This window comes from Takifugu rubripes, chromosome 8, assembly GCF_901000725.2.
Source record: "Takifugu rubripes chromosome 8, fTakRub1.2, whole genome shotgun sequence".
Lineage (NCBI taxonomy): Eukaryota > Metazoa > Chordata > Actinopteri > Tetraodontiformes > Tetraodontidae > Takifugu > Takifugu rubripes.
The window spans coordinates 16,194,655-16,222,468 of NC_042292.1; the positions used below are offsets into that span (position 1 = coordinate 16,194,655).

Genomic DNA, 27,814 nt, shown 5'->3' on the forward strand with positions numbered 1-27,814 from the left:
GAGCTTTCTGCTAAGGCGGATAATAACGCACAATCGGATAAGCCGTTTATAGCCGCCTCCACGTACCTGCGGAGATATATTTCTCGCCATTTCCGTGAAAAGTGAGCTGAGGCAGGCTCAGGGGGCCAACAACAGCAGAGAAACATGTACACCCGCCTTATTATCCAAGCTACCGCTAGCAAATCCCTCCTTTTATAGCCTCCTTCCTGCCTTTGTAAACAGGCTTTTTTCCTGACTTCTCCCAGTGTCACTGTCAATGCAACATTTGCTCCTTGTTGTCAAATAAACAGACTCACTTAGAGGATCACAGCTCCGCGCTGTAACACGTGCTAGTGCCACCTAGCGGCTCATGGGCGTTAAATCAAGACAATCGTGATCATAAACTTCTTTAAAGGCCCATTTAGCCGCCATTCCAGGCACTTTCAATTTCCGCCTCTCGCCGAAGCCCTCGCTGCTGCGACCGTGCAAGTCCTCAATCCCCTAAATTAAATGACAATAAACTGTGATTTGATTTACTTAATGAAGACGTTTAGGGCCACGCGGCTGCAGGTGGGGGGAGAAGGGGGGGTTAAAACACGGAGGAGATGAGATGAATGAGGGCATAAAATAGGAGTTATGATCGTGGAGATAAACGACTTGATGATGGAGGAGTTAAAAAGGGAGGTGTGTGGTGGAGGAGGGGAGCCGTACATTAGTCACAGAGCCACTGCTAATTTATTTAGCGCTGGGAATCACACCAGGCCTGTTAGCACGCATGCTAACTGGGCGTCCTCACTAATGGCGTATGTGGAGGAGCGTTCCAGGTATCTGCTCGCCAGCATCTGTAGGGTTACATTTACAGCTATGGGGTGGTGTGTGTGTGTGTGGGGGGGGGGGCATGGAGGGAGCCACAGGAAAACATCAAACAAATTGACCTGACCTAAATGAGAGCCAGTCGTGAGAAGGCAGCGTACGGAGCAGATATATTTAGACAGGAAGCAGCTGGACGTGGGAGCTCGCTTCCACATAAACACACATCAGCGCTCGCAGGTACATCCGTCGTGTTCTATACGTTATCTTCGCTTGCGTTCGGTGTCGCCAGCCAGGCGATGTTGCCATCCCGCAGATGTGGCCAGCATATGCTAACACGCTAACTAGCAGTGTGTGAAATCTCCGCAGATTAATGCGATAAGGCCTTAAAAAGACGTGTTGCAGTTCCATTTACCACCAGTAGGAGGTTAAACGTCTTGACTGTCAATGTTATTCTTAATATTTGATCATTTTCCTTGTTTACCTTTTGTGTACAGACCATAATCTGGACTCATTCCTGACTAAAGTTGTGCTTCACAACATGATAAAAACCAACGCCACGTGAATGCACCACACAGCCATTTGACACCACAAAAGGCCGAACGGCGCGCACGTTAGCGTGCAGACAATTACCCACCCTAGCAGCAAGTTCACTTATACAGTAGAAAATGTAGAGTGTGTGTGTGCGTGAGACTCACTTAAACACAGCATTGTCAGGGTAGTTGGTGTAGCCGACGGCGTTGGCGCCTCTCAGAAGCATCTGAAAAGGAACGTTTGGGATCAAAGCTCTCAGCTCCTGCAGCCTCTTCCAAGGACATTCCGACAGGAAGCGCATGGCCACATCAAAGGTAGCACCTAAACACACACACACACATGCAGACACGAGTGATGTGGAATTCTGCGTCAGCTGTCATCTGCAGTCCCATCCATCACCCCGACTTCCATCTCAATTTCAAAAAGTAATATATCAAAGTTATCGCGGGCGTACATGCATAAAACACACGACCGGAGCCCGACTCAAATATCTGATGATACTCGCACATCCATTGTTCATTCCAGCACTCTCATCATTTCATTCTCAAGTCGCTTAGAAAATATATATATGGGATTGGGAGGGAGAGGGCAGCAGCGCTACGATAGCATCTCTCATTTCCCTCTCTGGGCGCAGTAGATTTGTGCTGCTCAAACCCGTTTATCACATCAGCCGCAAATATTGAAGCCTCCGCTGGATTTCTGCTGATCCAACGCCGCCGCCCTTAAATCTCATTTTCAGAGTCGTCCTACGGCGGGACGAGGAGGGGACGCTCGCGCAGGAGGGGACGCTCGCACAGGAGGGGACGCTCGCACAGGAGGGGACGCTCGCACAGGAACGCCGCTGCTGACGCTCGACGCATTAGCATCATTTAGCATCCTGCAGCTAATCAGAGAGGGATTCATCTGTGGAGTCCATCCAATAACAACATCTTGCCCCCCCCCGTCAGATGTTTGTATATATTTCCACCATCAACAGGAGCTTAAAGGAGCCTTTAGCCAGCAGCTACGGCGGCGCCACCTTTTATGCCTCCTGTAGTTCCCTTTACCGCCAGCAGCCTCCCTGAAACCCAAAGCGCCAACGAAGGCGGCGGCTTTAGATAAAGCCTTATAGTTCCATTATGTGACCCAGTTCAGACGCATCTTCCCTGACGGGGGTGCGACGCTATATCAGGAGGGTTTAATCCTCACAGGCTTAATCTCTTCAATGATTCATTCTGCCTCTAAGCAGCTGAAACATGTGAAAGCAATATTCCTCTCAGATCCAAAACCATGCTCGCACCGGGGCGACACGTCCTGGTGCAGGGGGAGCGTCCACGTGCCATTCTGACCAGATGGGACGGACACCTGTGGGGACTCCTGACCAGCTTCGACCAGGTTCTCGGAGAACAGGAGCAGGTTTCCTGGATGGGAAGGTTTTACTCCTCAGTCCAGATGCTAATGGCGTGCTAACGGATTCCAGCAGGACTCCGCGACTCTGCTCACCCCGGAGCCAACAAAGATCCAACATCTGAATCCGATTCTATCGCTACAAGTTGGAGCGATTCCAGGGCGGAGGACGGAACGCTGGGAGTTTATTTCAAAGATTTGTCAGATCATTGTAAAGCTGGAAACTCTGTTTGACAACGTAAACACAGCAGAAGCAGCGACGGCTTCGTGATACCGAGCACTTTTCTGCCTTCAGGCTGGGAGAAGCGAGTATTTTTACATTTAAACTCTAAAAAGGGGCATTTATGTCACTTCACATCTGATTCCCAGAGACAGAAGAAGAGGCCTTGTTCGACGACTGTTCCCGACTGTCGGATCGAGTTCATCCCAAGTTTCATTATTTGAAAGATTGATTGCTGCGCAAATGAATTTGGCCTCATTTTCCTCCTTATAAGCTCAGATTTTACTTCTGGCTTTAGATCATTGCAACGCTGTGTGCCTGACCCCGGGGTTAGCGGGCTAAAGCGGCTAAATTCACCAACACTTTCGTACAGTCGGAGGCCCTAAAAAGGAAGGAAACTAGCATCTGAAATGCGAGGGAGGCGGTTCGTAGTTTCAGGAATCCCAAAGTTTGGAGCCAAATGACAGCTCAAAGGATGGCGCGGCGGCCCCCGGGAGCGGCCTCCGTGCACGGGCGCCCGTTGATTTTGCACAGATGAAACCCAAAGAAAAAGTGATCAAACGCCGCGTTTGTTCTCTTCATCAGCGCGGCGCAGACGCCGCCCCCCTCCGCTGCGAGCCGCCCGTCCCCTAAAGGAGATTTAAAGCTAAACGCTCGCCCCGCCGCTCTGCGTCAGACGCCGCGGCGCAGCGGTGGGCTCGCCAGATCAAAATCTGTCGGTGGCTTTTAAACAAATAAAGGCTATTAAACATTTAAGTATGCGGCGGGCGTGTAACCAAAGCTCTGTTCAAAACAGCCGATGGCAGCAACTTCCTGCGGAGTTTGATGCAACTTTTCCCAGATTTACCTTGAACGGTCAGTCAGACGGGAGCAGGGTGGCGTCCGGACGCTCCGGGCTCCCTCGGACGCTCTGTTGCCTAACGCTTCCTTCTAAGTGGAGCGCCGTGACCGGTTACCAGGAGCAATTTAAGCTGACAAAGGATTGGCAGCAGCAACCCACTTTGAAGGCTAATGGTGCACAGAGTCCTCTCTCACTTCAGGCCTGTGTTTACTCCTCATATTTGTTCTTGTGATCTACTCCAAGCATTCAGCGTAAAATAAGCAATATCGCTCCGAGTGCTTGGCTATAATGGAGCATTAAATGAAATGTTCCAACCTGGAGGGCTGCGGTGGACACACCTCACACCAGCCTCTGTGGGTGTGTGTCAACAGCAGAAGATGAAACAGTCCGAAGGAATCACACTTTAAGCAGCGGCGTTATCAAAGGCTGTTGCTAATTGGGCTTGTTGCTAACTGCTTGCATTACAAAGCGCCTGTTTTCAATCCGTCCAATTTGAAGGCAATTAAACGCGACTGCGCGAGCGTTCCAGGCGCGGGAATTTCTACCGATTCATCAATTTCTCTCTTCAGTCTGCTGCCGCAATCACGGGCTATTGAGGAGACCTGCTGAAGAGCAGCTCGTGGGAGGCAGAGATGGGCTTTCAGGGTGGAAAAACAAAGCAACTTAATCACAGTCATCAGCTCAACGTGAGGCCGACCTGCAGCGAGGCTGGAAATGAGCCGACGGGATGAACAGAATTTAGTGCTGCAGCTTCCACATCATCGTTGGGCCCCTCCCCGGATATTCTGTGCAGCCGGGCTAGTTGCTGCTAGCATGTGTCGGGCTAGCGTAGCATGTGTCGGGCTAGCGTAGCACGTGTCGGGCTAGCGTAGCATGCGCTTACCTCCCCAGTTCTCCAGGCTGAAGAGGTTGTTGAAGTTATGGCTGACGAACGGCGATATCTTCTTCAGGTCGTGAGTCCGGACTCGGGTCGCCAGCAGCGACTGGTGGGCGTCCCTGAAGGTGGTGTCCATGAGCAGGAGACCTTGATGGGCGCGCACGGCCTTGGCGAATCCCTCGGGGCCGTCGCGCAGCAGCACGTCGCGGAATCCCACCGGAGGCTCGCCTGGTAGAAAAGGAGGAAAATGTCAAGACTGGAAGAAACCGCCACGTTCTGTTAGCTTCACATGCTAGCACGGCACTCGACTCAGACGTCGCACCGTCGGGTCTTCAATCGCCGTCTGCTGGCGAAGATCAATTATCAAAGTCGGGAACGAGCTCAGCAGCCGACTTATTAGACCCGCCGCCCACTGGTTCCTGAAAAATGGATTTGTGCCGCCTGCTGGGCCACGTATGACCACGGCGTTTCTATTTAAGGATAATAAGGAGCTGCTCTTCAGTGAAACACCAGAGCCACGTCCACCACGCCGCCGGGGACGGTGCTTTTCAGACTCCAGAACCACTAATGAGTCCGATTCATCACCAGCGGCTGTTTTTACCTCCAGGACACCAACTATACCAGCGATACTGGTGATACCGGCGATACTGGTGATACCAGTTATATCAGCGATACCGGTGATACCGGTGATACCAGCAATACAAGTGATACTGGTGATACCAGTTATATCAGCGATACCGGTGATACCAGCAATACCGGTGATACCAGCGATACCGGTGATACCAGCGATACCGGTGATACCAGCAATACCGGTGATACCAGCAATACCGGTGATACCAGCAATACCGGCGATACCAGTTATATCAGCGATACCGGTGATACCAGCAATACCGGTGATACCAGCAATACCAGCGATACCGGTGATACCAGTGATACCGGCGCTGTGGCCCAATTAAGACCGATGCCAGTCACACTGGAGCAACAAACACACACAAATGTGGCAACGGGCAGATTAAGACATTGTGTTTCGTGGTGTTTGTGTCCCCACAGATGAGGACACGCCGGGTGGAAACGCTTCCCTCCTCCACGCCGCAGCCTCTAATCGCCAGAGTTCTCTCGCAGAGATGAAGCAGCCGATAGTTTGGGTCAAAGAACCGTCCAGCTTGTGCAGGAATAAAAGCTTTTAAAGGTCCTCGGCGCCGCTCCTTGGCTGTTTCTCGCGGGATTGGCGGCTGTGAAAATCGTCCATCAGCACCCAGCTGACAAAAATTGTCCCTAAAACGTCCTCTGTCCTCTGCAGCCTCCATCAGTTGGCGGTGGAGCGCTTTAAGTGTCTCAGCGCCTCAAGGTGAAAGGTCAGACGGCCCCCCCGGGGCTGCCAGACGGATCTTTGAAGCATTAGTGAGGACGGAACCATTCAAAGGAGGACAAAATCACGGCGCGCTAAAGTTTGGAGGGCTAATCTGCTCCAAGTGCTGCGCCCACATCAAAGCCCACATCAAAGCTGGGGCAGCAAAAAATGTGGCTAAAAATACCACGAGGGTAATGGAAGCTGACGGATAAACAGGAAGCAGGTGAACCACACGGAGCAACATCCTTTTAGAGCGTTTCCAGGATGCGGTGGGACGCGTTCCCCGAGGAACGCTGGATGGAGGCAGCTGGACATGTTGGCAACATACGAGCGCCCCCCCCCCCTCAAAGAACTAATGACTGAGGCGGTACGACATCCCAGCCGCTAAACTTTCACAAGGACAACCCCCGAGACGGGCGCTGGCATTTCCAGTTTGTAGCGGCTAACAAGTTAGCGTCCGCCGCAGAGATTCGCCCCGGAACTCCAGGCGACCCGTCGCTGCACCGCTTCCATTTAATTCCTGGCTATTAAAGGAGCACGAGCACGAATAGGGAAGTAGGTCTGGGATCCGTTTTTTGCTGCAGCCTGTGCAATCATCAATCAATTAGAGCAGTTAATCAGACGCTGTCTGCCTGCTGTGCCGTCCTCGCCGCAGCTCGCTCGCTCCCTCCATCTCCCTCGACCTTTTATCGCCGTACCTCGTCCCTGGAAACAAACGATCTCGGCTATAATTGTCTCCAAGGCCGGCGAAATGAACACCCTCCCACGCGTGCGCGCGCACACGCAGGTGCGCTAGTCCGACACGCGGGCGCATTAAGTGAGCCGGATCGGCGGCGTGGCGTCGCGCTAGCAAGCGCCCGTCTACGCGCAGCCGAGCGTGATTTACGTTCCAGCGGCCTCTGGATTCCTTCTGCAAACTTCCAACCGGATAAGAGGCCACGTGAAGCGGGACCGCAGCGACATGTGTCCCTCTCCTGGAGGACAGCGTGAGCGCATTTGCATGCAGCCTTTCGCGCATCCAGGCGGCGAGAGTCCCAGGCGGGCGCCGAACTTCACGACTGACCCACTTCTGCGGCTCACGTCTATCCTCTTTCGCCGCTGTCATTTCACCTCCTGCAGCGCCAGCTAATGCGACTGGATGCAGCGAGCGGCGAAGCTCCCAGCTCGGTTCTTGATGTACGATTTGCGTAGGGAGACAAATTGGGTAATAACAGCTTGTCTTGTCTGTCTGCTGAGGTGACGCCTGCCTCCAGAGAAGGTTGCCCACCACCTCCATCTTTGTTGATCCTGAGCAGACTCCTAATTAGCGCTGTGTTAAACAGAGCTGTGCAACGACAGTCGATCACCGACGCTCCCGTATAAAGGCTGGGAGACGTTTGGATTAAGAGACGAATGCGGACAAGGTTCTCCTCCATTTCAGGGCATAAAGGAAGTGATTTATCGTTCCTTTTAAGCTAGCTCAGAGACTCTCTGTGATTAACCTCTAGATGGCCTCTATTACAACAAATCCAGAAAAATGGAACAAAGCTGGGCTCCTACAGCATCCATGAAACAGCAGGATTCTGACATCGCAGGAGATTTTAGAGGCAGAAATTGGTCTTCAAGATGGTCGTCCACCTGAAATTAGCCGTATGTGGGTCACGATGCTGCAGCTCTTACAGGATAACCCACTTTATGCTGGCACGGGACATGGAAAGGGTGATGGAAACAGTCCCCGGAGAAGCTTTTTTTTTTTTTTTTTTTTTTTACAGCTGAGCTCACGTGGCGGCGGTGGGAGGTGGCGTTGCCTTTTGGACAGGAACCTCGGAGACCGCTGAAGCTCTGAGATGCGTCATTGACGCTCGCGCGCCCATTTAAAGGGACATTTGGCAACATATTTAGATCATAACCAGATTTCCGCTCCCTAAAGTTCTGCCCATTACGTATACATCGCAGCGCCTGCGTCCACCTGTCCGTTTCGAATATATGGGGATTAGTTGGTGGCCCGGGCCTCTCTCCTTTAATAACCCCCCCGGCCCTCCCCCCAGGGTGTGATAATACAGGCCTAATCCCTCCCTCATCTCAATCCCTTCCCTGAATGAAAGTAAGGATATAAGCACATTACAAATCTCATTACTAGGCTTTAGGTACGCGCCGCGTGTGCTGCTGCAGCAGCGGCCTCGGGAGCGGCCGGCGCTCCGAGAGGCACCTGTGCACCCAGCAGGGGGGAAACCACCATCCAGGCTTCCACAGCAGCTCCGCAGCCCTGTCCCGCTCCGCTCCCCCCACCTCCTCGCTTTTTGATATCAGATTTGATTAGCGGTGCCTGATTGTCATTCATATTATTCACGCCATTTTGTGATGAATCCGTGTTTTGCCGGGCATGCCGGGGAGCGCGCCGAGGCGGCGCGCGGCGCTGATAAACATGTCAGATTGATGATGGCTGAATGTTTTGCTGCTGTCAGAAAGAAGCAGCTGCTTAAATTCCTGCTGGTACGTTCCAAAATTAGACGTCTCGGAGAGGCGGCGACACCAACGACGTCAACGTTTTCTGAACAGCGCATCTGATAGCAACAGGAAATGGACCTTTTTAATATTCCACCCTCATAGTGCATTTGGAAAACTCACTGGGAAGCTAGTGTAGGGGAAAGAGTCCCACAGCTCCACTGCTGACGCTCTAACAGGCTTAACAAGCTGCATAAAGAGCCCAGTTTGGCCACAGGACTTTACTGTGTGACTCCAGGGGTGCCTTCCCCAACCTCGGACCCCCCCCCCCTGCCCCGCAGCACATCGGAGCCTTTTCCTCCCTGAGCGCCACACAGGAATCATTTAGGAAGGCCGTCACGGGGCCCATTTATCATCTGGCGGGGGCTTCTGCACAAACTGTCCCGCGGATCCACGAGTTTGTAGTGTCCAAGATCACTGGTAAACGAAAGCCTTCGTCTCTGAAACTAAACACTAAATGATTCCAAAGTTAATGAATGCAGTAAGTACGCTCTACTATATAGTTGTTATGGTAACAGTCCATGACATGTATGGTTCATAAGCTGCACGGACGTAGTGGGAAGTTTAGTCAGGTTACCGACCACATTCAAATGTTTCAATGAACACAGCTTAGCGTGCTAATCATACGCTAACGGGCTAATCACTGCATTTATGGCAATTTGGCGCCAAGACCTTCATCCATAAATATATACATATCTTCCAGCTGAGTTGATGTGAGCTTTTGACCAGGGTTTGCTTGAACCTCCTTGGGGACTCACCCATGGTGACGGGCGGGATGACAGGGTCTGTAGAGGACGGCTTAGCCTTAACTGGGATGGGCGTGGTCGGTCCGTTCACCATCACATGACCTAGAAAAGCAGGTGTCAAAATGGAGAGACCAAATCAGATGCTGTAAAGTGGATGAGGGATTAGAAACAGGCAGCGTTCAGGCGGCGGCTCCAGTCGATACAGGCGTCAACACATTTCTAGCAGCATTGATCAACCTGGCTGGAGTTTCTCTGGTTTGTTTCATTTACTCGCCCCTTCGACAGCTTTTCCTCTCAGAAGGAGGCCGGGGTGACTCACAGATGCGGTAAACATTAGAATAATATCCCTCCGAGCGTCTGCTGGGCTTCACCTGATGAAATCCCATTCCGACCGCAAATGTATACAGCAGCTTTGGCAGTCTTTAACTTCCCGTCTTGTAATTTTGCTGCTGCGTTTCCCAGATCATATTTCTGGTGAGAGGGTAATTGATTTCTTTAGAAGCCTCACAGATCCGCTACGTTTCTTCCTTTAGAGCAAATTATTTCCTCGTTGCGTTCTGACAAATCACAGCTAGAGCTGCATTTGGGTACCGGCAGCGGGTTTCTTCTTCATTTAAAGCTCATTTAGAGGCTAAAAGGGAGAGCAACAAATAAACGGCTCTCTGCCAACGTGATGCGCACTGACCCAGGTAATGCAGCAGCTTCTGGGCTCGGTTCTGGGTGGGCTTCAGGTTGAACAGCTCCTGGTTCTCGTCGATGAACTGGGTGTCCACGGTGGAGTGGAGGAACTGGTGGTTGGACAGGACGTTCTGCAGGAACGGGATGTTGGTCTGCACGTGGAGAGAGGTGCAAAGTTTTGTCATTTCACACACATCATTAAAATCACCGTATGCTGCAACCGCCGTCGACCCAATTAAAGCGAGAACAGGAAACAAATCGGAGTTAATTGGACGATTTTACTATTGTTTTGAAGTGGAGGCCGAGCATTAACGTGTGCAGAACGTCCACGAGGGCCACGCTGTGCAAAAGGTGGCTGAAGATGTGAGGGAACAATTAAAACACAATAATATCAGTATGGCCGTGATCTCATGCTCAACGACGCCGGTGTTGCTGCAATCAAGCCGTTTCCCGGCCAACACACGTCCTACCGTGTCCATTTTCCACCATTGTAGAGTCAAGTGGAAGCACATACACCCCCCCCCCCCACTGCCGTCATACATGTGCAAACGTGATGAACTCAACAAAGGGAGCGAGTTACAGTCGTCAGAGACGCAGCAGCGCTCCACTGATATACCTGCGACAGGCTTGTTCCCAGGAAGAATGAACGGAATGAACCCTCCGAGCGAGCGAGCGCCGACCTTCAGTAGAGGTCAAATATCCACCATTCTGAGGAATGCTGCAGAGGTGTGACTGACAAAGAGCTATTTTATTTCCTGCTTCAGTTGTGCAGCTTTATATTTTTATTCCTACCTGAGACGGTGTCTATTTTATTGTTTTTGCTGCGGCTTTTATTGAAATGCAAATTTTTGCTAACAGACCTGGAGTCCATTTTATTTGTTTTGTTTTATTCATTTTAGGAAATTTAAATTCTTGAAAACACTCACGAGGGACAGAAGTTTGAGGCTTTTGAAAGGTTGCACTCCGATATATCGATGATGTGGTTTATGGGCAATAATACGGGCCAGAACATGACGTTGGCACGCCTCCTGCCGATCCTTGGACCTGAAGAAGACGAGCGTCTGGATGGCAGCACAGTAACGCCGTTGTCTTTGACCCTGACAAAAGCTGGAGTCCACGCCGCTGCGTGTTCTCCATCTAAAGTCCCAGAAATCACGTCTTTAAAGGCGCGGGCGCCATCTAAAAGGGCACCTTTATAGAGCTCATAGTGCCGCCAGGTGTAACAGGGTTGCACGAGGAGCAAAAAGCACAAATAAAAGTCACAATAAGTCTGACGGCTGCTATGAAATTGAAAATAACAGATGGAACCTGGCTGGCAAGAGCCCCGCACCTGTCTCACACACACGCACGCGAAGAACACACACTTCCTGTGGCGTCCTAACGATGTGCAAAGTCCCACACACTCTGCAGCCAATGCTCCTGGTGATCACTTCTGATTCCGCTGCAGGTCTCTGGTGGAGGTGAGTCCCGGCGTCCTGAGTGAGTCACCTCTACTCTGAAGACGTCTGGCTGCTGTTCACACAGACACACGTCTTTCTTCTGTTCTCCAAGTTAAGAAAACAGGGTAAAGAACCTCAACACGGGCCAAAAGCCCTGCATAATCCTGCATAAATTGGGCCTTTCTGCCTCACAGCGACAGCCGGAATTGTCAGCCGTCGGCCAAATAAAGAGAGAATAATGATCTGGGACGTGTTGGGAGAAGAAAGGAGAAGTTTCTGTCCTGGTAAATGAGGCAAGAATTTAGAATTCTGCCGGTTGAATATTGACAAGCAGCAGAGAGACGGGTTTGAGTTTGGAAGCCTCAAGTTTCTAATCAACACTCAATCAACGGGTGCGAAGACTCAGCTGGTCCTGATAATCCCAGTCAGGCACGAGTCCGTCTGGGCGCCAACTGGACGCCGCGCGGTCGATCCACGTCCGTGAGCCCCCATCATCACTTCTCTCTTCCTAAATCCCACAGCACCAACAGTTTGGTTCTGAATATTGGTTCCATTCACACCAGCAGATGATAGCTGATGCCGTTGCCATGGCGCAGGGCAGACCATCATCTCACACAACCTGCCGTCGCGTGGAAAAGCTTTGTACCGTCCAGGTCGCCCGGCGTGCTAACATGGCTAACGTGCTGCAGAGCGGATGAAGCAGGATCCACCAGATCTTGTGTGATCTTGTAGAGAGCAGGGGCGGCTTGGTGAAGCCAGATTAATGGATCAGCGCCGGGTTTGTTGAGCCCAACAGCAAATTCTCTCAGCAGAATTTGTGTGCAACTGTGTAAACATAATCTGTGGAGGAAGAGTAACCCACAAAGCTAAGCTAATAAGATAAACTCCATTATAGAGGCATGTGTGGGACTGCTTGGCTAGACACCTGGCCTCCATCTACCCCCCCCCCTTCCCGTGTCACACGCTCCCTCGGAGATTAGCAGTTGAATAGCGGCACGTGCACGTGCAGGGAGCAATATAAACACACGACAACAATGCATTCAGATTTACGCAGATGTTTATGTGGCAATATCCATCCAGACGAGTATCTCCAATCTGATCCGACGTTTATAGCCATGAACTACACCCTCCTCCTCCTCCCGCCATTTTAACGCCCGCAATTAACGGATCAGGGCCCCGACATCTGGCTCAGGATGCCAGGTTTCATTACTCAGAAAAATAAAACTGCTACATTTCACGCTAATGGGAACAGCTGCCTAAGTGCGTCGCGGGAAGAGGTTCGACACGAACGGCGAGGCCGTATTTACGCTTCACTTCAGGACGGGAAGATTTAGAGGTGTCGTGAAAGGTCTCAATCCCAGCCGCCCTGCAGGGGCGGCGGAAGCTCGGAGCGGATCTACACGCCGGGGAAACATCCTCACAGATAAGATTGTGGAATTCTGTCAAACTCCGGGACGCCCTGGAGAAGCACTGAAGCGCTTTCATGATTATCTGACGGCCGATTCTGCTGCGTCCCCGTCCTCTTCCACGCTAACGCAGCCTCTCCTTCCGGCGTGTTCAGATATGGAGTTTGGGTTGATGAGAAACGCCACTCCCAGAGAAGAGTTCACATCTTGGTAGCGCAGCGTCCACGCGCCATAAAACACGTTCCCGCCTTCTGTCGGATAATAAAATTGGAGGATAAAAGCGCAACAAATGCCAAAGCAGTGTTGCGTGCTTTTTAAATTAGCCTAAAAGTTAAAACAATGATTTAAAGTGATGTTTAGTGGAGGTGAGAGGACGGCCAAGTGTTCCTCGTGTAAACATCTCCACAAATTATCTGCGACAAATTGCCTCCACTGATCACAGGAATCCATCAAAGCAAAACTGGCTCGATTATCTAAAACTGAGCGGCTCCGCGACGTTGATTAAATGCAGCGGTATTTCAAGTACGAGACGCTGCTACCTTTAAAAACGAAGGTGTCCCTGCTTTAAAACTCAATTTAGGGCTGTCTGATATCATTCCCACGCCCAGAGTTTATCCAAATAGAGAAATAATGAAACTAAATCTAGATCAGCCTTTTGTCTGATTAGCAACGCTCGCACACCTCATCCTTTCTGCTTTGAGGTGACACTACTCCAAGAATGTGACCCCCCCCCCCCCCAGAGCGGATAATCGAGTTAATGATAACGGCGAGACCTCAACGAGATAAAGCTCATCAATCTCCCTGCGGATCACACGGGAAGCGCCCGCCACCTCTGCGCCGTGTCCTCCAGCCAACGCCGCCGTCCACGCCCATCCCATCTCCCATCTAACGCTTCCATCACACACACACACACACACACACACACGTGCGTTTTCCTCCACTTGGGAGCCCCGGTGCGTTTTGGTGCAAAAAGCTGGATCTACTTCCTTCCCATTCATCTGCATCTCCTCACAGGTGATTCACCGCCTCTTGTGCGCTAATAAACGGGCAAATATAGCCAGACGCCATAAAGTAGAATAGAAGAGTTGAGTCAACACTTGCCTTTAATCCCACTGCCCTCTTTTATGGCTGAGTGTGGCACCTTTCATCCCAAAACATCCACCACCTCTACTTTCAAAGACAAGGGAGGGGGAGCCCTGAACACCAAGTGACTAATAGCTGCCATATATTTACACGACGTGCTATAACTGCCAGGATCCTCTCCGTGCACGGCGTCATGCATTATTCATGCCATTTCCTTTTCATTTTGCTGTTGTGGCCGTGTGATTTCCTCACTATTTAGACGTTTCCCCCCCCTTTAACAGCAGTTTATCGGGGTGCTCGCCTCCTCCTGCTGCACGTCTTCAGCGTGCGGGGGCTGGAAATAGCTCTCGCGCACGGCGGCGCCTCACAAAAGCCTTTTGTGAGTCTCGGTAGAGTACAGGTGAAACACGGCCTCCCTTCCCATTTAGGCGAGCCAGCGTCGTCGGCGCCGCCGCTCTGGCTAATCTACAACACCTGATCTGGAGGCAGGTTTTACCGACGTTTGAGTCCAAATGTCCCACGGCGAGAGGGCGTGTTGGGAGGTGGAGGTGGAGGGTCCCCCCCCACCCCGATGCAATAATGTCTGCGTAAACATCCTGAGAGCGATGCGACGTCTGCGGTTGCCTTGTTTCAGCCGTCTGACTGACAAAAAGCTGTTCCCCCTCCCCGCCTGAATAATTCACTCAGAACGATCAAATTAGACTGGTCCGTCTAGCCCGACCCGTTGCCGTGGCTACATCAGATCTCTCGTTTGTTTGAGAAGATTTGGAAAAAAAAAAAAAATCAAAACCGTTATTGCAGATTTCATAGCGGGGGCCTAAATAACCCAGGCCGCCGTTGCTGTGCGTTTCTGCAGAAATAACGGCGAGCGATTGCTCCCAGGGAACAGTCGACAGACTAAAAAGCTCATTCGCCGCCGCTTCATTTGGACGATGACCCGCTGCACGCCAGCGTCAACGGCGCCGCAGCGGCACGCGCGATGCTTTACCGCCGCCTCCTTCATCGGTCTGAAACGTGACTCGCTCATGTAAAGGCCCGAGTCACCCCGGTAACGAGAACCTGTGAAATTTGGAGGCGTGGCCGTGCGTGAGTGTGTGTGCCTGCGTGTCCCTGGGTCTCATTAAGAGTTGATAGAGACAAGTAGAGGGGGGGGTCTGGCCTTCGATCTGGACCGCCGCGCCATTTACCTCCGACTCTGCTGCCGTGCACGTGTGCCTCACGGCAGCGTGTTGTGATTTGTGCCACATTACGGCGTCGATCACGTATGGCCCATCACGCGCCGCTTGTTCCCACCTTTGCGGCTCGTCCGCTGACTGCGTGCTGCGTTCAGAGGCCAAAGGAAATTATTGTGGGATGGAGAGAGAGGGAAAGGCTTCTTTAACCGTTTACGCACACCTGCCGGGGGCCAGCAGGGGGCGCAGTAGTGAACTCTAAACTCTGAAGGACTGAAGGTGTCAGCCAGCCTTCCAATTTAGGTACCGTGGGGGCAAAGAAGGTGCAACCTCTCCACCGGGTTCAGTTCACTGGGACCATCTCAACTGGAGAGGCAGGAAATAAAGACCGGAATAAACCTAACGTGCAAAAAGTAGGAAATCTAAAAGGTTAGTGGGGTTTTCCTGGAATACCAACGCAACACAAACAGCCAGCCCGTCATGAGATGTTCCTCCTGATTCTCTATCAGTTGATTTACAAGGTCACCGGGTCGGACGGGTTACTAAAGCAGGCGAGGTTTGATTATTTATGACTCAACCAGCCGTAAAGCCGAGCAGGGGGATCGAATGGCTGGACCTCGCAGCGAGGGAGGTCTGACCATGCAGATCAATGCATCCAGCCAAAAGAAACCGGATCGGGATCACATGATGCCGCCACATGTGGCAGGTTCCCCTCTGTCGGCGTGGGACCGTGGGTCCAGCGCGTCGGAGGGGGAAAACATGCTCAACCAGCGTCTGAAGTCCTATCAGCTCCGCTCCTTCCGTCCTTCCATTCCCAACTCTTATCTCCCTCAGCCTCTCCTCTACCTCCCCTCTCGTTCCGTCACGCGCATCTTAATCGTCCTGCTTCGCTAGACCCCATCTACGCTTCCGGACCAGGAGTTGCTCGAAGCCACGGAGAGCCTGGCTTATCTCCTCCCCCTTGACTCTCTTTCATCCCTCTATCAGCGTCGGAGCAACAAGATGGTTGGAGAAAGTAAATAATACAAACACTGCGAGTCACAACGCTTTGATCCAGAGACATTTTCTTCCCGTTCTTGCCTCCAAAAAGTTATGAAGTCAGGGCAGGTTAGGTGACTTCCTGTTAGGTGACTTCCTGTTAGGAAGCAGCAGGAAGTGGCGTTCCCTGGTGTGAACCCAGGTCTGGATGACCTTTCAGACCTGCTCAAACGACGCAGAACCCTGAGGAAAAGAACTCCGGTCCATTTAAGGTGGACCAAAGTTTCACAATCAGCACCATCAAATGAGAATTAAAACGTTCTCCTGCTTCCTTTTCCCTCCCCTTCCTTCAGCATCTCACACTCCTCCCTTCCCCTCTCCTGCTACTCGTCTTCATTTCTCCATCCTCACACACACACACTCTCGGCGGAAGCTAGCAGAGACGGATCACACTCCGCTCTCGGGAATCACACGCTCCTCTCCACCAGATAAGGACACGAGTAAGCCAGAAAGAGGGGATTGTACAGAACCGCAGAGATCCGGATGTTTAGAGCCTCAGCAGAGGCATCCTGAAGAAGAGCTTTCTAAAAATATAAACCAGCTTACGCCATTTTTCCTCCTCCGTCCCTCCCCCCCGCCATGTCCCCTCCTTCATTCAGTACCTGTTCTGTGGATTAACATGACTTAAAATTCAATCAGGCTGTAGTCTTTGGGAGGCGACAGAGGAGGCAGACAGAGCGCCGCAGCTGTCGAGACCGAGCGAGGGAGGGAGAAAGAGAGAGGGGAGAGAGGAGAGAGAGGAGGGGAGAGAGAGGAGAGAGAGGAGGAGGGGAGAGAGAGGAGAAAGAGAGGGGAGAGAGAGGAGAGAGAGTGGAGAGGGGAGAGAGAGGAGGGGAGAGAGAGAGAGGGAGAGAGAGAGAGAGGGAGGGAGAGAGAGGGAGAGAGAGAGAGTAGAGAGGGGAGGGAGAGAGAGGGAGAGAGAGATGGGTGTTTTTCCACCGAGCTGACACGGAGAAGCTGCGGAGAGAGTGAGATGTGGAGGTTTCTGTGGAGTTATCCAGGACAAAAATCACGGAATCCAGGTGAGTAACTCCGTCTTTTCACTCAGCGAAGGGCACAAAAAGGGAGGGAACGAAGGTAGAGACGGACAAGAGGCATTCAGGACCGCGGGCGTCCGTAAAGTCAGTGCCAGGGGAGGAGAATTAAGAGGGAAGAAGGATGGAATTTAATCAGGAAGGAGGGGGACGGGGGGGGGAGAAAGTGCCTAAAATAAGCCAGCCGCTGCGCTAACGAAAACACTTCCGAAGAGACGCAGCGAGCGCACGGCGTCGGGGCGAGATAAAGAGATCGTCTCCTTCAAGGTGTCAGCTTTCCCCGTTTGACTGGCAGGCGGCGGCTGGGGGGTGGGGGGGTGGGGGGGGCTGAGCCGCCTGACATTCAGGGGCTGATCAATAGCCCAGTTGTCCCGGTGTGTGCGTGCATGCGGGAGTGTCACTGCGCCGCTACTTTTGTGGATGCGAGCGGCGCGTTGGGCAGCACGCACGCACACACACACACACGCACGCACACACACACACACGAACGCGGCGCCTGCCGTGCGTGCGCATAGCGAGGAGCACGCACGTATGAAAGAGTCGCCCGTGCAGCTTCGGAGAATATTGATCACCTCTGATGGACAAGTGAGGCTGGGTGGAAAAATAAAGGGGCGGAAGGGGGGGGGGGGGGGGCAAAAAAAAGTGATAATGGAGTTAATGGAGTGAGCGCACGTGCACAGATGTGAGCATCATTCCCTCTTCTCCCGTCTTCTCCAGGTCGCTGGCTCCCCTCCGTCTCCCCAGCACCACCTCCTCTGCACCTTCAAGGTCATCCAGCAACTCTTCCAAAGACATTTCCCCAAAGCGGAGAGCACGGAGAGGTCCTGCGACACACCCTGGACGGGCGATGAGAGCGTGAGCGCGTCTTAGGAGACACGACACGTGTGTGTGTGTGTGTGCGTGGGGGGGGGGGGGGGGGGGGGGGGGGGGGGCGTGAAGACCGCCGCAAACTCCTGGATCTTTATTCTCACGTGAACTGCTCCCAAGAAGTTAAATACAGCCCCGAGGGGATCGCGCCGCAACACCAGAAACAGGATTTCCAGAAAAGTGGATTCGTGGATTTTTCCTTAAAGTGACATCTCTGTTTGGGAATACCGCCGGGATCGAGCTTGTAATTGGGGATTTTCCAGGTTTTGTTCATCTCCGGGCCCTGAGAGGATACTGTGGGACGGAAGTTTCTGCTGATACCTGCTGATAAAAGTCCTCCTGATGCGTGCAGGGGTGTGTAGCGCGGAGCAGCACAGGTATTAGTGGCGCACACAGCTGCCCCTCCACCTCTACCCCCCCGCTGGCCTGCCACCCGAGGGTGGGGGGGGTCGGTGCCAAACACACGTGCACAAAGAAGGATAACATGTGGAGCTAATTCGGATTATAGAGCCGCACAGACGGAAAAGGTAACGTCCGCACACCTGAAGCACATCACGGGGGGAGGGGGGGGGGGGGGTGAGGGTGGTTCGTCTTCCTGCTGCAGAATCATTTCTCACATCAATGCAGTGAACGGCAGCACTGGCTGGAGCGGGAACGCTGCATGCCCCCCCCCACCACCACCATCACCCCTGGTCTATAAATAATGAACAGATGTGCATTCATAACAACAAACACGACCTACACACACACACACACACACACACACACACAAAGTCTCCCACGCTACTCACATGAGTGTGTTCCTTCGGCTTTAATCTATCACTCCTTTATTCTGCAGACTGCTGCCATGTTGGAATCTCTCTCCTCCTCCCTCCCTCTCTTCTCCTCTCCTCATCCCTCCTCTCTCCCCCTCTCCTCATCCCTCCTCTCTCCTCCTCCCTCCCTCCCTCTCTTCATCCCTCCCTCCCCTCTCCGCCTCCCTCCCTCCCCTCTCCTCCCTCCTCTCTCCCCCTCCCTCTCTCCCCTCCCTCTCTCTCTCCCCTCCCTCTCTCCCTCTCCTCCCTCCCCCTCCTCTCCTCATCCCTCTCTCTCTTCTCCTCTCCTCATCCCTCCTCTCCCCCTCTCCTCATCCCTCCTCTCTCCTCATCCCTCTCTCTTCTCCTCCCTCCCTCCTATCAGATTACTCACAGCTGTGTTTCAGCTTGCATCACCTCACCTTCTGTCATCTCACCTGGCAGGTGTGAGTGATGGAGGGTCCTCGGTGTTGGAGCTCTGACTGACTGGGCGTACTGGGGAGGGAGGGAGGGAGGGAGGGCGGGACCAGAGATGAGGGGCCATTTTATTGGTCAATTTTCATTTCATTTGTGTAAACTACGAATCCAAGCAACGCTGCTTTGATGATAAAGGCATTTATCCAGGGAGCTAACCGGATTACTAGAGTAAATCTACTCGGTTTGGTTGGAGCCAGGGGTCAAGAGGTCACTAAAGTGTTGAGTTCCTTCCTTCCTCCAAGGGCAGCAGATAGAAAGGACGAATGGAGAAAAGGCAGAAAAAGGGTAGATTAAAGCAGAAAAGGTGCAATGATGAACGGCTTATGGCAGCAGAGGGAGGGAGGGAGGGAGGTGGGGAACAATGGAGGGATGAGGAAGAGCTGCGGATGATAGAATCTTTCAAGACATGACAGAGGAAAACTCTCTGAAGGATTGACGGATTGATGAGTAAATGAGATAAGATGTTGGATCTAACCCCCGACTGACGAGATGATATTAAAACGTTTGCAAAGAGGCAAAAATAGAGCAGGAAGGACAGAATTAGAAATGACAGATGCTTCTTGTTGTGTTACCTTCTATTATCCCCCAATTAAAAAGACCGGTTTTACCATTAAAGACGTATTTGGAGACGGCCGCCGGCGTCTTCGTGCCAATTACCAGCTCAGAAAGGAACGTTGAACAACACAGATTGTGCGTAAAACAATAGAAGCACGTGTCAACCGGTTTTATGAAGAGGGAGCGCGTTTAATAACCGGAGCAGGGCTCATTTCCTGCTCTGCTCACCGTTTACGGCAGTTTTGGGTCTCTTTGTGAAGGGCGATGCTAACTCTAGACACAACCTTTTCAAGTCCAACAAAAAGGCCTTCGGATATCCGTGAACCAAACGGTACTTCTGTAATTGACTCCGCTCCTGCGAGTGACGATAGCGGCGAGGACTGCTGAGCAGGTGAGCCTCACCTGGGCCAGACCACCCAATCAGGGCCGAATAATCACAACTGCTTCGTTAGCGCCCGCCGTGGCCCGCCGCTAGCCAGGGTGGGCTGCCATTTCTGAGGGGCGGCGAGCAGATGGGAAGCTCGCTGTTGCCAAAACGGACTGGGAAGTGGATGAAGGGATGGTGGGAAACTGCCGGCACTGGCAGAGCAACTACAGTTGTTGTGAGGTTGCGCTAATGTGGCAGCAACTCGCCGTAGGGGGAGGGGCTTAACGAGCAATCAAGGCTCGACAGAGACCGAGTGATTACATTGTTGGGCTATATCGACTTCCCCTCAGATGAGGGCGGAGCCTGGAGATGATGGCATCAAAGAAGACATCAAAACAGAGGCGGGATGATGGAGCCTTTGAGCTTTCGATCAAGGCCAGAAGTGATTCGAACGCCCCCCAAACAAGAGAGCCACGTCAGGATGCGGCAGATAAACGGCCGGAGAAACAAATGATGGACGGCGCCGAGAAAGAAGAGTGAAACAAATGAAACAGCAGGCCACTGTCAACCGAGGAAGGTGATGATGGAGGGGCAGAGAATCATCGTGTGATGAAGAGGAGTAATTACAAGACTGACTGACTCTGATGGGGACCGACACTCCGAGGAGAGAGCCGGTGATGAAAAATGAAAAGCTAAGTGATGACACTTGAGAGGCTGAGGATGAGAGGGGAAGGGGACGGGGACGGACCTATAATGTCTGGGAGGGAAAGCACGCGGTGCCGGAGAGGGAGGGGTGGCGGACGGGGCGCCAGCAGAACACTCAGCTATGAAAGGTCGGGCTGTTACAGCCCACCTCCGAACATAGCTAATGCTAATTAGCAAGAAAGGTTAATTCAATCTCAAGTAATCAACCAAAAATGGTCAATAAATTGACTCGTTCCCGCGCGGGCAGAGGCAGAAGTCCGATGGAACGGTCCGACCGAGTCGTTAGCGTAGCTCGACTGGCTCCTTAAACGGGCTGCTCGATGAATCGACCGCATTAATATTTAGACCCGCGAGCAGGGCTGGAAATGCTAAACCCAGGGAGAGGATTAAAAAACAAAAAAAAGGGGGTGAAAAGAGACTCCTGAGATGGATGAAAGGAGACGAGAGAACTGTTGACTGGCTGCTTAACCACAGCAGGCACCTGATGAGCAGGCTGATCAGAGGAAGCCGCTGGAGCCGGGCCCAGAGATGGTTTTGGGGAATGGGAACTGGGAGGGGGATTAGAGGAAGGGGAGTGATAGATGCTAACTGGGATTAACAAGTTAGCTGGATAATTGCTAAAAAAAAAAAAAAGAAGGGAAAAAAAGCCTTCTAACATCTTGTTAATTAATTCTAAAATGACATAAGGAAATCAAGAACATTTACTGGCAGTTTTATAATCCTCAAATGTGGAAAAGAGCCTTTAAGCCTTATGGGGCAGCACCGCTACAACAGCTGCATATTAGCATAGCAACGCCTAGACAAACAAACCCCACAGGTGGTTTTCTGCACCCCAACCACCCTCGACAGATGTAGCACCACTGCAGACACGCAGGTGAGCCTCGGCGGGCAGAGAAAACACGCGGGGGGGGGGGGGGGGAGTAAAGCGGATCACGCACAGACGGCAGATGCTACATGTTAGCTCATGTAGCGAGGAGCGGGGCGCTGACCGTGCAGTTGATCTCGGTTGGAGACACGTGAGCAGGCGAGCCGGTAGAATCGGGCCCGTTGTGCTGCTCATTCAGGCTACATTTAGCAGGCGGCGCGAGGTCTCCGATTGGAAGAGTAGTAGTGGCTAAGTAGTGCTGGTTCTGATCCGGCGCGTCGCGCAAATTCTGTGGGCGGAAGTGGAGCGGGCCTGGTTTAAAAGCAACAGTTCCTCGTGGCCGCACGCAGCCGCACGCAGTCCAATTCATATAAATCTCTCCACAAGTGCGTCTGGACTCGGAACACATCAGCTCCTTCACATCAGCTCTTTTGGAAGCGGGCCCAGAACGCGGGCTGCAATCGGAGGTTTTATGGGCAAAACAAGTCGAAAAATTTATGCCGCGTTTGTTTTTACGATCGCGCCGATTGATGGCGGCCCCAAACTCCCGAAAACCGCCGCCAAGTGGCTTCGGTAGGGATCGCGGCTCCTTTAACGAGGCGCGCGGCGTCGTGCTCAGCGAAGACTCCGCACTCAAACAGGAGTCGGCGGGAAAACAAAAAAAGCGATTAATTATCGCCCTTTTTGTCGACTTCCATTTTAAACTCTATTACTGCGCAGTTTAATGAGACGCCGCCGCCGTCTGGAGCGAAAGAGAAGCAAGATCCCTCATAAGGCAGCTGTTGAATGCTAACACCCTTATGGATGCAGGACCCTTAAACACTACAAGCCTCAACTTCTTCAATCAGACCTGTTTTACTCCACATCAGGCTTTCTGCCTTCCTGTCGGAGCCATAATGACGCCCGTTGCTGTAGTGACACGGCAGGAAACCCGCTAAGCGTGAGCGGGAATAAAGTCTTTTTTTCTCCTATTCCCTGAGTGTCAATTCACACAAGTTTGTCACCAAAGGAGACAGATTTCCTTTGAGAAAAGGCTAAAAACAGCCAGACAGATGGAGCCCATCCTTCACCGGGTCATTTACGAATGCTAACGTCAGCAAATATTACGCTAGTCAACAAGCTACACTGCTGCAGTCGAATGGGAAAACTGGGAGATCGATTAGTAAGGACGGAAAAGCAACTCGTACTACAGTTGTTTTGTAAAAAAAAAAAGTTCCAGGAATAATCAAAATCTTCCAATGGATTCCAACAGGCTCCACTGAGCCGGAGTCGAGCTGTTTATTATTGTTGTGCCTCTGAGGAGGTTTCAGGGAGGAATTAGTGGAGCGGCTGTTTCTGGAGAGTCGCCCTTTAGTTGAGAGGAAACACCTTCCCTCTGAAAGTTCCCTTCTTTTTGGCCGGGGGGGGGGGGGTCCTGATCATCCCTAGATTAACCCTGGAGGCTGTTTAAAGTCACCAGTTCTGACCGTGCCCCCCCATCTCCCCCCAGGATGCTCTCACCCCCCCCCCCCGACAGGGATGGATGGGGGCCCCCGCCTGCTCAGCGCCTAAACACGCGTTTCGTTGCCCAGCTGCTCCAGGGCACGCTCGTCCCTCCCGCTCGCTCCACCCCCCCGAACTCTTCACCCTCTTGTGCAATCGGCTCCCATTTTCTTCTCCTTGTTGCTCCCCCTCGGTGCGTTTGCTGCAGTTTATCTGCTTCCACGCACGACCCCCCCCCCCCCAGGAATAAAGAGGACGGAGTAGGACAGGAATGACGGGAGTGGTGGTATCAAAAGGACGAGTGGGCTTCCAGTACACACGGTGCTGCGTGAAGAGGCTCCGTGGGCGTCCTTTTGTTCCTTGCCTGCAGAGCTGGAGTGTGTGTGCGTGTTTGTCGGCCTCCTATAATTACCAGTGTGTGGGAAGGCTGTTTTGGTGCGCTTGTTTCTGCGTGCGAGCGCTCCCTCCCAGCACCGAGGGCCTGGAGTGGAACCTCGCGTGCGTTCCCAGACCGGATCCCGGATCTGCAGCCATGTCTCCTGACTTTCCCCCTCTGCCTCCCACCGGGGGGGGGGGGGGTACCTATTCACACTCCAATCTCATCGGTGGATTACCGTGCTGGTGATAAGTGGCTTTGGAGGGCTCGTACAAATCCCCTTGTTTGTAAACACTGCAACATTCCCCACGTTGATCTAAGTCGATTACGGACTAATGGCATTTGTGGGATCTGGAGTGGGCGTAAAAACACGGACACAAGTGCAGATTTTATTAACCTGCGTCTTAATAGGGATTAATTAAAGGCAGCGTGTGAGAGGATGACATCCATAACGGTCCGTAGAGGAGCAATGGAACGGGTGTCAGCCTTCAAGGGTGCTGGGGCTCTCTAAGGTGAAGGATCCTGTAGATCCTAACGGAGCGCCGCCTGGAGCCGCCCTAAACTCAGCGTGTAATGGGGTTTGGGTTCTGAGGTCTCACCGAAATATTAACCAGGACTCGTAGCTGTTAGCCACCACATTCTGGCCCCCCGGGGAGGTGGCGCGCTCTCCCGGGACTCTGGTGGGTGTTAACAGAAACCTTTTTTGGGAACTTTGAGTGAGGCCAGCGCCCGTCTTGAGCTCTCAGGAGCGCTGGAACACATCCAAAAATAGAGCCCAACCAAAAAAGACCCAAACATTTCTCCACCACATAACAGAATTAGATCTGTTGTTCTCCGCCCGTCCGTCATGCTCTCCCTTTTCCTTCCCAGCTAAATGGCTAGCGGTGTTAGCTCTATACTGCAGCGGTTGCTGCTTTAGCATTAAGCTTAGTCAGCCCGTTTTTATTGCTTATTTAGCCGCACGCTCGTCCCTGAACGCTGAACGCAGGGCATCAATACACAAGTGAGCATCAAATGTTCATCTCTGTGCCGCTGTAACTGCTTGGCTAAATGAGCTTTACGTTGCCGTGGCTTCTCAATCACCCAGAACGTTCTGCTAATAGAAGCTCTTTATTGAGGGCCTGATAATCTGTAATTGTTGGCTGACCAGAGGCAACCCCGAGATGTTTTACCAACAAAACAGAGAGAAAAACCTCTTCTACAGACCATAAAGACCTTAGCTTGTGTTTGCTACAGCTAACCTCCGGCTAACCCACTCCCCTGAAGGCATCGGCATAAAAAAGAAGCAGAAATAAAAGCTTCTGCAATCAATTACCGAGGCAGAGGATGGAGACAGTCCCACCCAATAAACCTTTAGGCCTGCAAAGCGTGCACAACAGTGTCAGCGAACAGGGGATGGTCTTATCCATCCCTCTGGGTCAGATCGATCGCCTGGCGGACGGATCGGTTACACCTCACAGTTTGGACACGGCGCTGCTCCGAGTTGCAAATACGACCTGCAACCAGGAGACGAGGAGGGAGGAAGGGTGGAGTCGGGAAGGGCGGGCGAGACACGTCAGAGCAGAACAGAAACCCTTGTTTACAGGCCAGTTTGGCTGTAAGCAAGAAGTGGAGAGCAGGAAGGCTCTGATGGGCCCACGGAGTCAGCAAACCACAGAGATGAGAGAAAAGGAGGGGGGCCGTCGCGGGGTGAAGCCCAGACCGATAACATTGTCATTCTCCGGTTGCCTGAAGGGCAGACGAGGCACAGAAATAAAGAGGAATGGAATGAGATGCAAAATAAAGGAAATGTGCACATTTGCAGCGCAGCCACCGGCGAAGGAGAGAAAATGGCTGCAGCACGCGGGGACGCTAGCAGAGGCAGAGGAGCGGGGGACAGGTGCAGACGTGGGCGTGAGGAGAAGCAGCAGGTAGAAGACTGGTTAAGAACAGGTCCACCGATAGAGCGCCGACAACAACGCAGGAACGCACCTACGTGTTGACATTCAAGCCGTCTGAGGAGCTTTCAGAGCTCAACAACACAAACGGCTGCTGCCGTGCTGGCTTGTTTTTCAGCAGTTGGTTTCGCTTCGCTGCGGCTTTACATTTCAGTCTGCGCATCTCTGCGGGAGCTTGGCAAGAGCTACGAACCCCCACCCACCCACCCACCCACCCACCACACACACACACACACACACACACACACACACACACACACACCCTGAGACAAGGATGTAACAGTCTGTGCTACTTTTGCTAGCCTAAAACCTGTTCTTGGGTGTTTGAAACTTTAATGGTTATCCCAGCCTATTAAAAGTGTTCTAATAGCAGCATTTTCTTATAATAATGGCTAAACGTCCCACCTAAAAGTCTTAAAATGAAATGACTCACATTAAAAAAAAAAAGAAAAAAAAAAGGTAATGGTACCATTTCCATAAAGCCTTCGGTAATCCTGTGTAATCTGTCCCCATTATCTGGAAAAGACGTCCATTTTCTTCACTTCTCTTTGCTCTAACGTTCAAAACATTCAGAGATAAAACTGTTGATTCAAGCATGACGTTTCTCTTATCTTAGCGTTGCAGACTTGGTTTAAAAAAAAAAGAAAAAGGCGGGGGGGCACTTTAGCCTGACTAATGTAGCTAAAGAGAAGCCCGTGTATTTGGAAAAAGACCAAAGGGAAGCATGTAGCGGGGAGGAGAAGACAAACCAGCAGGCTTTGATATCAGCGCGGCTTCAATATTTGAGCTAAGTGATAGACCCTCCGCCGGTTTCACGCTGAAAAGATCAAAGACGGCACCTTGAGTGGAAAACATTGAGCCAGCAAATTTGGCTGCGACCTGTAAAGTCAGCACCACGCCGCTGAGGCTGGCGCCCAAAGGTGGCCCAAGTTCCGCACGTTTCTGCTCGTTAGCTTTAGCATCACTCCCCAACACTCAGTATCCAGGTTGCAGTTGCCATGACGACTGTTGGACGTGTCAATCAGAGGCAGTGACTCACCTCCATACCTTATTAACACGTATTTACAGACAGTGTGAATTCACTCGGCTGCTCTGCGAGTTTTTCCTTTTTTCCGACTTTGCTGAGCAACACTGGACCGACGACGCCATGGAAACGGGGCTGGTGACCCCGTTTAATTGATGACCTACAGTCTTCAGAGAGGGAGTGATGAAGCAACGCTCTAATCCACTCTTCCAGGTTTATAGGTAACCGTTACTGCGGGGAGCAGCTGCCTTTAATCTTCGGGGAGGTGGTTGCCAGGCAATAAGCTCCCGGTGTAAGAAGATCCACGGGCCTCCGAGTTAGCAGGAGATTTCTGCTTGGTCAATAGTTCTGGACTTGTGAGGTGATGCGTGTGCTCCTAACTGTGCCTGAACCGCGCCTGTCTCTGCCCTCAGGTCTGTGGATCGCCAGGCCTTCTACCATGCCTGTCCCCCCACCCCTCACTCCCTGCAGACACAAACACCTGCCCGACCTGCACCGCCGCCCCGAACGCCGCCCCGCCCCCGTCCCTCCCTCCCTCCCCTGGCTCGCTCTCTTCCGCCCGCTCCTCATCTTCGCCCTGCCTTTCACGTCCCACCTCATCCCCTGCGCCTGCTCCAGGACTAGCAAAAGAACCCTCCCGGACGCCGCTCCGGCGTTCCACTGGCTGACCCTGGTCACATGCTGCCTGCTGCCCTCTCTGATTGGAGCGGGGGAGACATGGGGCGTGGTCTCCACCTGCCCTTTCCACTGCGTGTGCCGGAACCTTTCGGAGTCGCTCAGCACGCTGTGTGCTGACAAAGGACTCCTGTTCGTCCCGCCGCACGTGGACCGTCGCACGGTCGAGCTGCGGCTGGCGGACAACTTCATCGTGGAAGTGGGCGGGAACGACTTTGTCAACATGACCGGATTGGTTGACCTGACTCTGTCCAGGAACACCATCCACCTCATCCGGCCGATGGCCTTCGCCGACCTGGAAAGTCTGCGCTCTCTCCATCTGGATGGTGGGTGGGGCAACGGTCCAGCGGCGCCGCTACTGGCCCGGCGGCTCATTCTAAACCTGATCCCATCATCCCTTTCAGGTAACCGACTGACGACGGTCGGCCCCAGGGACCTGGCGGGCTTGGTCAACCTGCAACACCTGATCGTCAACAACAACCAGCTGGTCAAAGTCTCCGCTCAGGCCTTCGACGACTTCCTGCTCACGCTGGAAGACCTTGACATGTCCTACAACAACCTCAGGAGGTGAGCGTCCAAGACGGGAAACAAAAACACGCCTTAAGGAGTATT

General features: G+C 52.5%; 1 protein-coding gene across 2 annotated transcripts in view; it reads right to left on the minus strand.

The window, feature by feature from the left end:
- LOC101061461 (pyruvate carboxylase, mitochondrial) overlaps window positions 1–27,814 on the minus strand; it is a 129,135-nt gene that overhangs the window by 14,059 nt on the left and 87,262 nt on the right. For both annotated transcript variants that reach the window (XM_029839836.1, XM_029839837.1), the window contains exons 13-16: window positions 9,914–10,058; window positions 9,241–9,330; window positions 4,654–4,875; window positions 1,488–1,644 (exon numbers count right to left, since the gene is read on the minus strand). In XM_029839836.1, coding sequence (XP_029695696.1) covers window positions 1,488–1,644; window positions 4,654–4,875; window positions 9,241–9,330; window positions 9,914–10,058 — 614 coding nt within the window. The remainder of the gene's footprint in view (window positions 1–1,487; window positions 1,645–4,653; window positions 4,876–9,240; window positions 9,331–9,913; window positions 10,059–27,814) is intronic.